This window comes from Nomascus leucogenys, chromosome 13, assembly GCF_006542625.1.
Source record: "Nomascus leucogenys isolate Asia chromosome 13, Asia_NLE_v1, whole genome shotgun sequence".
In the NCBI taxonomy this organism is placed as follows: domain Eukaryota; kingdom Metazoa; phylum Chordata; class Mammalia; order Primates; family Hylobatidae; genus Nomascus; species Nomascus leucogenys.
The window spans coordinates 17871676-17883081 of NC_044393.1; the positions used below are offsets into that span (position 1 = coordinate 17871676).

At 53.0% G+C, this 11406-nt stretch overlaps 1 protein-coding gene across 1 annotated transcript in view; it reads left to right on the forward strand.

The window, feature by feature from the left end:
* CDH22 (cadherin 22) overlaps positions 1-11132 on the forward strand; it is a 134650-nt gene extending 123518 nt beyond the window's left edge. The window contains exons 11-12 of the mRNA XM_030825605.1: positions 6438-6689; positions 9783-11132. Of these exons, the coding sequence (XP_030681465.1) occupies positions 6438-6689; positions 9783-10354 (824 nt within the window). The 3' untranslated portion in view covers positions 10355-11132. The remainder of the gene's footprint in view (positions 1-6437; positions 6690-9782) is intronic.
* The last annotated feature ends 274 nt before the right edge of the window (positions 11133-11406 follow it).

Here is an 11406-nt window from a genome sequence, read left to right on the forward strand (position 1 = left end):
CAATTATTTATTGAGTGTTTATTGAGACACAAAGCCTCTGTGTCGGGGTCTGCTCCGGGTCCTGGAAATGCAACAGCAAACACAACAAAACCTAGTTTATATTCTAGTGAGGTGAGACAGAAATTACACAAATAAAAAAGTATGTTGGGGATGATAAGTGGCTGGGGCGGAGGAATAATGCAATCTCCACGAGGGTCTGGACTTGACTTTGTTCAACCCTAGGTGCCTGGAGCAGTGCTTGGCACATAGTAGGTGTTTGATAAAATGTGTTCAATGAAACAGTGAAAAGTAAAGCAGGGCACGGTGGCTCACCCCTGTAATCTCAACACTCTGGGAGGCTGAAGTGGGTGAATTACTTGAGGTCAGAAGTTCGAGACCAGCCTGGCCAACATGGTGAAACTCAATCTCTACTAAAAATAGAAAATTAGCCCGGCATGGTGGCGCATGCCTGTAATCCCAGCTACTCCAGACGCTGAGGCAGGAGAATTGCTTGAACCCGGGAGGCGGAGGTTGCAGTGAGGTGAGATCACACCATTGCCCTCCAGCCTGGACAACAAGAGCCAAACTCCATCTCAAAAAAAAAAAAAAAAAAAAAAAAATGGGAAAGCAGGGTAAGAGGAGAAGCTATCTTCTTAAATAGGGTGGCCTGGGAAGGCCTCTCCAAGGGGATCCATAGTGAGAAGGGACCTAAAGGATATGAGAGAAAACGACCACCCCAGTGGAAGAAACAGCAAGTGCAAGGCCCTGTGGTGAGCAGGACTGGGGTGGATTAGGAATGGAGGAGACCTGTGTGATTACAGTGAGTAAGAGACAGGACTGGGAGGAGATGTGGTCAGCGAGGGGGCCAGATCACGTGGGTTCCTTCTGGCCTGGGATCCTTCTCAAGGCCTTTACACACTCACACCCAATGCGGAGGCCTTAGTGGCCTCTGAAGCCAGACCCATCTGTACCCCTGGGAGTCCTGTTAAAAATATGTAAGGCTCATGCTTATAACCCCAGCACAAGACAGGAGGATCCCTTGAGGCAAGGAGTTTGAGAATAGCCTGGACAACACAGTGAAAACCCATCTCTTTAAAAATAATAATAATAATTAGCTGGGCATGGTGGTGCACACCTGTAGTCCCAGTGACTCAGGAGGCTGAGGCAGGAGAATCACTTGAGCCTAGGAGTTTGAGGCTCCATTGAACCATGATTGCACCACTGCACTCCAGCCTGGGAGACAGAGTGAGACCTTGTCTCAGTGAATCAATAATTAAAAACAAGTAATGAAAAATAATAAACACATTTAACAACCAGTGCAGCTCAGATGGCCAATCAGAAAGGACGCTGACCAAAACCTGGAGCAGGACCCTGGAAACCCTACTACACCAGGCATTAACTCCTTTGTGGCTTGATTGTGTCAAAGTTGGGAGGCTGCCTGGGGAAAAGGCTGAGGCAGCAGGGAGAGATTTGGGGGGCTTAGTGTCAACAGCTATTTAAACATTTTTTGGAAGTATTTCAATATTTTAACAACCAATACAGCCCTGCCTACTCATTATTCCAATAGTATCCTGAGCTGGTCACAGGAAACATAGCTAGCCTTGGCTCAACTCTGCCAAGTTCACCAGGCTTTCCAACCCAAGGGCCCCGAGATTCTGCCTCAATTGCTTTTGTTTAGCTGTTGGGGGAGGGCGGGGGCACCAGAGCTGCCATCCAGAGTGCCACCTGGTGTAAGCTACGGGGACAGGGTGGCAGCAGCATGCTGAGGTCACAGCAGCCGTGGAAGGCCTCCTCCTCCAGTCCCTCAGCCCCTTCCCACTACTTGCCAAGCCCCCTCCTCCTCACTGTATAAATATCCTAGGTGACAAACGGCTACCCCAACCCATCTGTTTCTTTGTACAAATGTGTAGCCAGTTTGGAAACGTGATTTATAAATATTGCCTTTGCAGCCAGGGATTGACACTGATGTATGTCAGGCCAGATGGATGGATGCAGTGCTGGGCACAGATCCCACCTAGAAGGGTGGGGTACAGGACTGGGGTGGCCAGAGGCTTCCCCAACTGAAGCCAGCTGCTGCCCAGGAGGGCAGCTTGATGCGTTCAGAGATGATGCCTGGGGATTCCCCTTCATGGGGTGGAGGAGTGGTGGGGACCAGAGTTCCCAGAACATATGGTCCCATGGCCCAAGACAGCAACCCTGAGAGACAAACATCCCTCTTCTTGCTTGGCAATCTGAAGCTGAGCCAGAGCCAGCCGCTCATTTCTCAAATCTGCCTACTTCTCTGTGCCTCCACTACTACTATTATCTCACACCTAAAACACACGAGAGCTTCCTGGCTGTTCTTCCACATCGACTCCTGCATTTTAGATGATAAGCTGCCTCAACTAGAACACAGGCCCAGCAAGGACAGGGACCACATCCATTCTGTCCATTGCAGTATCCCCAGGGGCTAGAATAGTCCTGACAGAGAAATGATGCTCAATTCCTACTTGCTGTTCAATGAATGGGTTTGTCACTAGGTCACTTCCTTGCTTAAAGCCCACCAATCAATGGCCTCCTGTTGCTTTTAAGAAAATTATCCAAGTTCTGGCCAGGAGTGGTGGCTCATGCCTGTAATCGTGGCACTTTGGGAGGCTGAGGCAGGCAGATCACTTGAGGGCAAGAGTTTGAGACCAGCCTGGCCAACATCATGAAACCCCATCTTGACTAAAAAGTAAAAAAATTAGCCAGGCGTGGTGGCAGACGCCTGTAATCCCAGCTCCTGAGGAGGCTGAGGCAGGAGAATTGCTTGAACCCAGGAGGCGGAGGTTGTAGTGAGCCAAGATTGCACCACTGCACTCCAATTTGGGTGACAGAGCAAGATTCTGTGAAAGGAAGAAAGAAAGAAAAGAAAGAGAGAGACAGAAAGAGAGAAGAAAGAAAGAAAGAAAAAAGAAAGAAAGAAAGAAAGAAAGAAAGAAAGAAAGAAAGAAAGAAAGAAAGAAAGAAAGAAAAGAGAAAGAAAGGAGGGAGGGATGGAGGGAGGAGGAAGGAAGGAAGGAAGGGAGGGAGGGGAGGGGAGGGAGGGAGGGAGGGAGGGAAGTAAGGGAAAATGACCCAAATTCCTTACCACAGCCTCCCAGGCTTTCCACAAGGAGCACCTGCCTCCTCCTCCAGCTTCGTCTTGACTCATTGTAGCTATTACCCTCATTCCTCCAGCCACAAAGGACTGAGTGTCCTCTGAGTGTCCCGGGTCCCTGAGTGTGTTATGCTTCTTCCAACCTCAGGACCTTTGCATACGCTGTTTCCTCTCCCTAAACTCATTGTTCAGGCTCAGGAATCATATCACTTCTTCCAAGAAGCTCTCCCCGACCTCCTAGACTGGCTCAGGTGCTCTGTTATGTGCTCTTCCTATATTCTTCCTTCGCAGCACTCACCATGGTTTGTAATTGTAGACTAAATTGTGCGTTTATTTGATTAGCATTGTTTCTCACACGAAAATATGAGCTCTGATCCAGGACTAGCAGCAGGCTGGCTTAGCTCTCTATTGTTTTCTTGCAGCCACTAGCATGGTGCCTAGCACGTAGTCGTTAATAAAGATTTGTTGGATGGAGGCCAGGCATGGTGGCTCATGCCTGTAATCCCACCACTTTGGGAGGCCGAGGCAAGAGGAGCCACAGGAGTTCAAGACCAGCCTAGACAATATAATGAGACCACATCTGTACACACACATACACACATAAAAAAAAACTTTAAAAACTAAAAAAAAAAAAAATAGCTGAGCATGGTGGTGCATACCTGTAGTCCTAGGTACTCAGGAAGCTAAGGTGGGAGGATTGCTTGAGCTTGGGAGACCGAGGTCACAGTGAGCTGAGGTCACACCACTGCACTCCAGCCTGGGTGACAGAGTGAGACCTTGTCTCAAGAAAAAAAAAGATTTGTTGGATGGATGGAAGGAAGGAAGAATGCTTTCACTGGAAAAATTCAGACAAGTCACTTGTCTCTGAGCCACAATTTCCATGTATCCAAAATGGGAATAATGCCACAACTCTTAATAGGTTATGAGGATTAAACATTACTATGTATTTAAAATATGCAGAGTCCTTGATGCATAAAAAAAAAATCCATTCAGTGCAAATGGGTCCCATGCCATTCCTTCTTTCTCCCGTCTTGCCCTCCAGCCCCCTTTCTTCCCCTGCAGAAGGCAGATTTTTCCCAGCTGGGGTTGACGCACCCTTTGGCGGGAGAGCTAGAGTTCAAGCCTGAGTGTAGCCAGTTTGAACTGTCGAACTTGACTCAACCTTGCCAAGTTCACAAGGCTTTCCAACCCAAGAGCCTGAGATTCTGCCTTAATTGCTTCTGTTTGGCTGAGGTGGCCGCCAGAGCTGCCATCGAGTGTGACCACCCCATGTAAGCTCTGGGGACAGGGTGGCAGCAGTGACCTGAGGGGCTGACCCAAGACTACCAGTTCTCCCAAAAGCTGTGGTTCATTCAAGGATTGCTCTTCAAGACTGGCTCCATGCCAGCCCTGGCCGGCCATGCAGTGGAGAAACAGGCACACACTAACTTAAGACAACGTGACAAGTGCTGTAACAGAACTGTGCATGGCACCTGCATAGTCAGAGCAGGGAGGGGGGGAGCCATAAATCCTTCCTTCCCAGGGAAGCGGAGAAAGGAGGCCACAAGAAAGGAGGTGACATTTAGCTGGAGCATGACGGATGAGGAATTTGCCCAGGCAAGAAGGTGAAGAGGGTGTTCCAGATAGTGGGAACTTTATGAGCAAAGGCAGGGCAGCCTAGACAGGGATCCGGCAGCCGGTGCAGCACAGGGAAGATGGGGGCAGAGTCTGAAAAAATATTAACCAGCATTATTGAGCATTTCTATGGGCTGGGAACTTTTCTAAGGGTTATGTGTGAATTACACCATTTAATCCTCACACCTGCATGATACCCTTTCTGAGTTTACAGATGGGTAAACTTAAGCTTAGAGAAACTCAGTGGGTTTCCCCAGCTAGTAAATGATAGACTTGCATTATTTTTCAACATTTTAATGGAAATTCCCAAATGTGTGTAAAAGGAGATAGGCTAATGGAATGAACCCTCATGTCCCCGGCACCTCGTGGGCAGCCTCCAACTCACGGCCAGTCGCGCTGCATCTGGACCTGCAGTCCACTTCTGAGATGTGCCAAAGGCCACAAGTCAGACCTTCCTAGGGCTCCTTTTCCTGCATAGCATCCATGATGAGAAAGGCCAGATCTGGGGCACTGAATTGGGGGCATCTGGGGAAGGGACTGGGTTAACTGGGGCCATGAAGCAGGGTAAGGAACCCAGGCTGCCAACAGATCTCCCATATCTGGCTCTCAGATTAGAAAGAGCAGACTGAAGACCGCAGGGAGAAGGAGGACTGAAGGCCCCCAGCCGGAAGGCAGGGCCCCCTTTGGCAGACTTGGCTGTGAAGGGAGGGGCAGCAGCCTTTGGAGCTCTGGGCACTTCATACCCCTGCATGTGCAGAACTGAGAGAGGCCATCAAAATGACAGAGGGTCAGGTGGCCTGACTCCTACAGAACAGGTGTGAAGGAGGCAGAAAGGGCGGAGAAAGGGGTGCCACCTGTCACCTCAGCCTGTGCTCCAAGGCCAGCCACCATCCCCCTGCGTCCTGCCTGGCTTCCCCGGTGACAGGCTGAACCAGTGCCATGAGTTCCATTTGTGTTTGTTCACTGTCCTCTCTGGCCACCTGTGTGAAAAGGAAAGATGTGCAGAAGAAGGCCTCGACGCTCCAGGGCCCCTCATCCGGCCCCTCACCACGCCCCCAGCCCTCTAGGCTCAGCCTCTTAGGCAGAAACTCCTTGTCAGGCTCCAGGACTCTCAACTGGCCTTGGGGTATGAAGGACAGAAAGATCCCACAGCCAAAGGCAGATGCCAGCCAGAGTTCCTAGTCCCTTCTGATGACCCAGGACTTGTCAGGGCCCAACAAACCACAACCCAAGGACCCTATAGGACTCCTAGGGTCAGAATATGCTGGGAAGCTGGGGTGGAATCTAGAGCAAAAACAAGCTGTTGAGACAAATGGCAAAAAAAAAAAAAAAAAAAGACATAGCCAGGGACAGGACCTTGGCCTAGCTGGGGACAGAATCTGGGAATAGCTGGGAACCTTGGCACAGCTGAGGACAAAATCTTAGAATAGCTGAAAACAGAATCTTGGGATGGTTTGAGGATAGAATTGTGGGCTACATGGGGACAGGATCTTTGGGCAGCTGAGGGTAGACTTTGGGGGACAGAATCTTTGGGCAGCATGGGGCAGAATTTGGAGGCGTCTGGTAATAGAGTTTTGGGAGATCAGAGAAGAGACCCGTGAGTCCACTGGGAGGCTGTAGTTTGGGGCATAGGGAGGCAAATCTCACGATGCAATCAGGAGGTGGCTAAGACAAGGATGCTGACCCCCAGCCCCAAGTCACACCACTCCCCCTTCTTCCGGAACAGACAACACCGCTGCAGTGCACACGCAGCACATGGGCTTCAACCGGCAGGAGCAGGACGTGTTCTTCCTGCCCATCCTGGTAGTAGACAGTGGGCCACCCACGCTGAGCAGCACAGGCACACTCACCATCCGCATCTGTGGCTGCGACAGCTCCGGCGCCATCCAGTCCTGCAACACCACGGCCTTTGTCATGGCCGCCTCCCTCAGCCCCGGCGCCCTCATCGCCCTCTTGGTCTGCGTTCTCATCCTGGTTGGTGAGTCCGTCGAGAGCCACCCAGCCCTGCCTGATTGGTCCCATCCTGGGGTCCTGGGTTTCCTTCCTAACCAGCCCCCATGGGGCCTCAGCTTCCCTCTCCACATGAAGATGGGCTGGCCAAACCATCTCCAAGCTCTAACAAGCAGCCCCCATGAGGAGTCTTCTAAGTCCATAGCGGCCCCGCCACCAACTCCAGGGATGAGTTCACTGTGGCCCACCCCCTACGTAGCCCAAATCTCACCCTAGCATATTTTTTAAAAATTTTCTCATGTGAATGGTCCTTTTTTAGTCTCTATGTAGGACTTTTAGTAAAAAGGGCTCTTGTGAACCTCACAAGCACATGGCCAGGCATATCATCCCATTTTTCAGATGAAAACGCTGGGGGTCAGAGAGGTTAGGTGGCTGGTGTAAGGGTACTGGATAATCTTTGGATTTGATATTAGGTCTTCTCACCCTGTGTCCTCTGCTCCTCTAACTACACCACCTGCTATGAATCTAAACTGAGAGCAAAATCTCAAGTCATTGGTGGTGGGGGAGGGGGGCAAAATCTACACTGGTACCAGCCCACTAGCAGCAATTTGCACCCCAAAGTGTCCCCAGTGAAGAGGTCAAGTTTCAGAAGCTAACCTGGATTTGAGTGGCCATATGCCACCTGTCACAGCTGTAACCACCCAAGTACAGAAGGGCACTGAGGCCAAAGCTAGAGGAGCTCAAGGGAGGTCCAAGTGCAGATTCCAGCCTTGCTCTGCTCCCTGGGAGATGTCAGCTGCCTCCCCCCACCCTCACTGGCTAGCACTGGCATGGCCTCTGTCCACCCTCTGAGGACCTGCCTATGGCCAGGCTGTACCTCCTCAGGTCCCGGCAGAGGCCCTGGGCAGGCTCCTCATAGTTGGAGCCCTGTCCTGGGGAATCTTGGAGGGGAAGGCACGGAACCTGGCCTGTAGATCTCAGGGAAGGGTTCCTGCAGGTCTTGACCTGAGAACCAAAGGGTTGAGTAGGAGCTCAAGACTTCTGGTGTGGCAGAGGAGGTTGAGGGTGAAAGAGAGGTCAGGGTGAAGGACATCTTTCACTCCCACAGCTCCTTCTGTTTCTCAGCTGCCTGCTACACACCCCCAGCACCTTCTCTCCCGACCCCAGCCCATGGCTCAGAAACCCTTTTTCCAGAGGGTGCACTTTACAGCGGTTTCATTTTCCGAGGCAGTGCAAACAAATTTCTGCCTAATTGCCCACAAACGAAGAAAGTGCACATCAGTGCTCTAAAGGTGACGGGTGGAATCGCTGATCAGGCCTGGCACATCTGTCGCCCGCCGCCCGCAAACCTCACCATCTGCTCCTGCGGGCATCCCCCTCCATAGCTCCCAGCCTCGGCTCTGAAAGCCATCCATCCATCTTTCCCACTTCTCTCCTGACACCTTCCTTCCCTGTGCCCTCCCTCTGGACCTGTCCCCAGCTCTCGTGCTCTTCCCTGTCACAAGCCACGTTGTTAGGTGGTGAGCAGGTGCCCTGCCCCATGGCCCTCACAGCCAGCTGTGGCCACTGGAGCTGTCTAGAGGAGCAAGAAGAGTCCAGTGCCCAGCACAGTACCTGGTACATGTCTGTCCATCTGTCTGTCCATCCACCCATCATCATTTACCTATACATCCATCCAGTGAGTTCCTCCCATGTACTAGACACTGAGATTTAACACTCAACAAAAGAGACTTAAAAGCCCCGAGTAATTGAAAAGTCGGGGTTCCTAACACTGAGGTGGGGGAGACTCGAGGTGGGGAAGGGGGAAAGATTAGTATTTCACCTTTGAACCTGTTAAGTTTGAGATTCGCTTGGTCAACAAGAGGACATGTTGAGTAGGAAATTGAATGTACAATCTAGATTTCAGGGGAGAGGTCCAGGCTGGAGGCTGAGATATGGGCATTGTCGGTTTCTAAATGGAACTTTTAAAGCCGTTGAGACCAAAGGAGAGCTCCAAGAGAGGGAGCATGGATACAGAACAGAGGTCTGAATCCTACGACATCTGAGTTAAAGAGAGGCGAGGAGAAGCCTGCTTAGAAGATTGAGAATGAGTGATCAGTGAGGTGGGAGGAGGAGGAGGAGAATGTGGAGTCCTGGAAATCAAGTGAGGAAAGCCAAGAGGGGACAAGCATTCATTCACTTACCCAAGTCTCCATCCACCTCTTCCTTCAGTCATTCATTCATTCAACAAGCATGCTTCAAGTGCTCACTGCATGCCAGGCACCAAGATAGAGGAACATTTCCCAGGTCCTCAAAGGTAGCTTAGGGTGTGTGTTTTGGGGTGGACACAGACCTGGTCACACTGCAGGGTCTGGTCTATGACAGAGCTGTGGCTTTCAAACTCGAGCTGCCTCTTCAGGTCTGCAGGTCTTGTTAAAACACAGATCCCCCTCCACTGCCACAAGATCCGTGCCAGGATCCAAGGGTCTGCATTTCTAACAAGCTCCCAGGGGGATGTTGCTGTTGCCCAGGGGCTGCACTTTGAGAACCAGTATGATAGAGGAAGGAGCCCTGTCCTGGGGAATCTTGGAGGGGAAGGCACGGGACCTGGCCTGTAGATCTCAGGGAAGGGTTCCTGCAGGTCTTGACCTGAGAACCAAAGGGTTGAGTAGGAGCTCAAGACTTCTGGTGTGGCAGAGGAGGGTGAGGGTGAAAGAGAGGTCAGGGTGAAGGACATCTTTCACTCCCACAGCTCCTTCTGTTTCTCAGCTGCCTGCTACACACCCCCAGCACCTAGAGTCCTCAGAGAGTGTATCTCTTCATAGAGCTGAGAAGGGAGATCTCAGGCCTCAACACCCAGGAAGACCTTTAACCACTGCTCTCCCACTGGCCACCTCCACCCCAGAGTAATCTAGCCTCGATTTGCATACCTCCCGAGATGGGTAGCTCACTACCTCTCCAAACACTCAGCTCAGTTCTGATTGCAAGAATGGCTTTTTGAACAGAAATCCAGGAAATCTGTAGGAATGTTGAGGCTCTGTCCCACTCTGCTGGTGGGAGGCGGGAGGAGATGGGGTAGAGGGTCCTTTTAATGCCCTGGGCGGGGCTTGGCCCTCAGTCGCCCCCTCTGTCCCTCTCGCAGTGCTGGTGCTGCTGATCCTCACCCTCAGGCGCCACCACAAGAGCCACCTGAGCTCGGACGAGGATGAGGACATGCGGGACAACGTCATCAAATACAACGACGAAGGCGGCGGCGAGCAGGACACCGAAGCCTACGACATGTCGGCGCTGCGGAGCCTCTACGACTTCGGCGAGCTCAAGGGCGGCGACGGGGGCGGCAGCGCGGGCGGGGGAGCGGGCGGGGGCTCGGACGGCGGCGCGGGTAGCCCCCCGCAGGCCCACCTGCCCTCCGAGCGCCACTCGCTGCCGCAGGGGCCGCCGAGCCCCGAGCCAGACTTCTCAGTGTTCAGGGACTTCATCAGCCGCAAGGTGGCGCTGGCGGACGGGGACCTGTCGGTGCCGCCCTACGACGCCTTCCAGACCTACGCCTTCGAGGGCGCGGACTCGCCGGCCGCCTCGCTCAGCTCGCTGCACAGCGGCTCGTCGGGCTCCGAGCAGGACTTCACCTATCTCAGCAGCTGGGGTCCGCGCTTCCGGCCCCTGGCCGCGCTCTACGCCGGCCACCGCGGGGACGACGAAGCCCAGGCCTCCTAGCCCCGCGCCCTGGGCGGGGCGCAGCTGCTCACCCGCCCAGCACACGCCGGGGCCCCAGGACAACGCGTTTCCCCCGCGGACCCCCTGCCCTGCCCTCCCCCAACACTCCCTTGGCGGCCGGACGGAGGGGGGGACTTGCTAGGAGCGGACTCTCCCACTCCTCCTCCTCTGGGGTGCAGCTTTGGAGCCCAGAGGTGCGGGATTCTGACCAACGGCATTAAAACTGAGGCGAGACTGGCACGGCGTGGCTCCGGGCTCCGGGGTTAGAATGGGAGATGGGGGTGGCGTTGCAGAGTCAGGAAGGGGTGGGTCACTTAATCCTGGCCTGGGGGAGAATGCTGGAGGGAGCACGCCGCTGAGATGCCCGCACCCCAGGTCTCCCCCATCAGAGTTAAGAGGAAAGAAGGCTGTTCATTTACTAAGCACCTACTGTGTGCTGGGACGCTGCACAGAGACCAGCTCAGTCGTCAGAGAAACCATGAGGTGGTGTCCTGAACGGAATAGAAGGGGAAAGGACCCCAGAGAAGTGGCTGTGACCCGTCCAAGGGCACCTGGCCAGTGAATGGCAGAGCCTCTGGCACTGACCATCTGCCTGGCCTCGGGCAAGTCACTTCACTTCTCTGGGCCTCAGTTTCCTCATCTGTCAAATGGGGTTAATAACAGAACCTACCTCGAAGAGTTGTGAGGCTAAAAAAGGGTTCATATGTGTCAAGTGGTTAGGACAGTGCCTGGCACATAGTAGGTGTTCAATAAATGCTAGCCTTTGTTACTATTCTTATCTTTGTGGTTCTTAGAAACCCAGTGTGTCTGCCTCCAAGGTCTGAGCTCTCTCCCTTGCTCCAGATGCCCTTCCCCTTTTCCCTACATCTCCGAGGGGAGGGGAAAGGGTTGCAATGGTCGGCTCCTGATCCTGCCCTCCGTGGGGGATAAGGACACTCCCAGCAACTGTGGAGCCTTCAGGAGTCTCAGACCACACTGAAATACCAGCAGAGCCAAGCAAGAACAAGTGGGTGACTCCAGGACTTGAGTGGATGCAAGGATTGGCAGGAGAC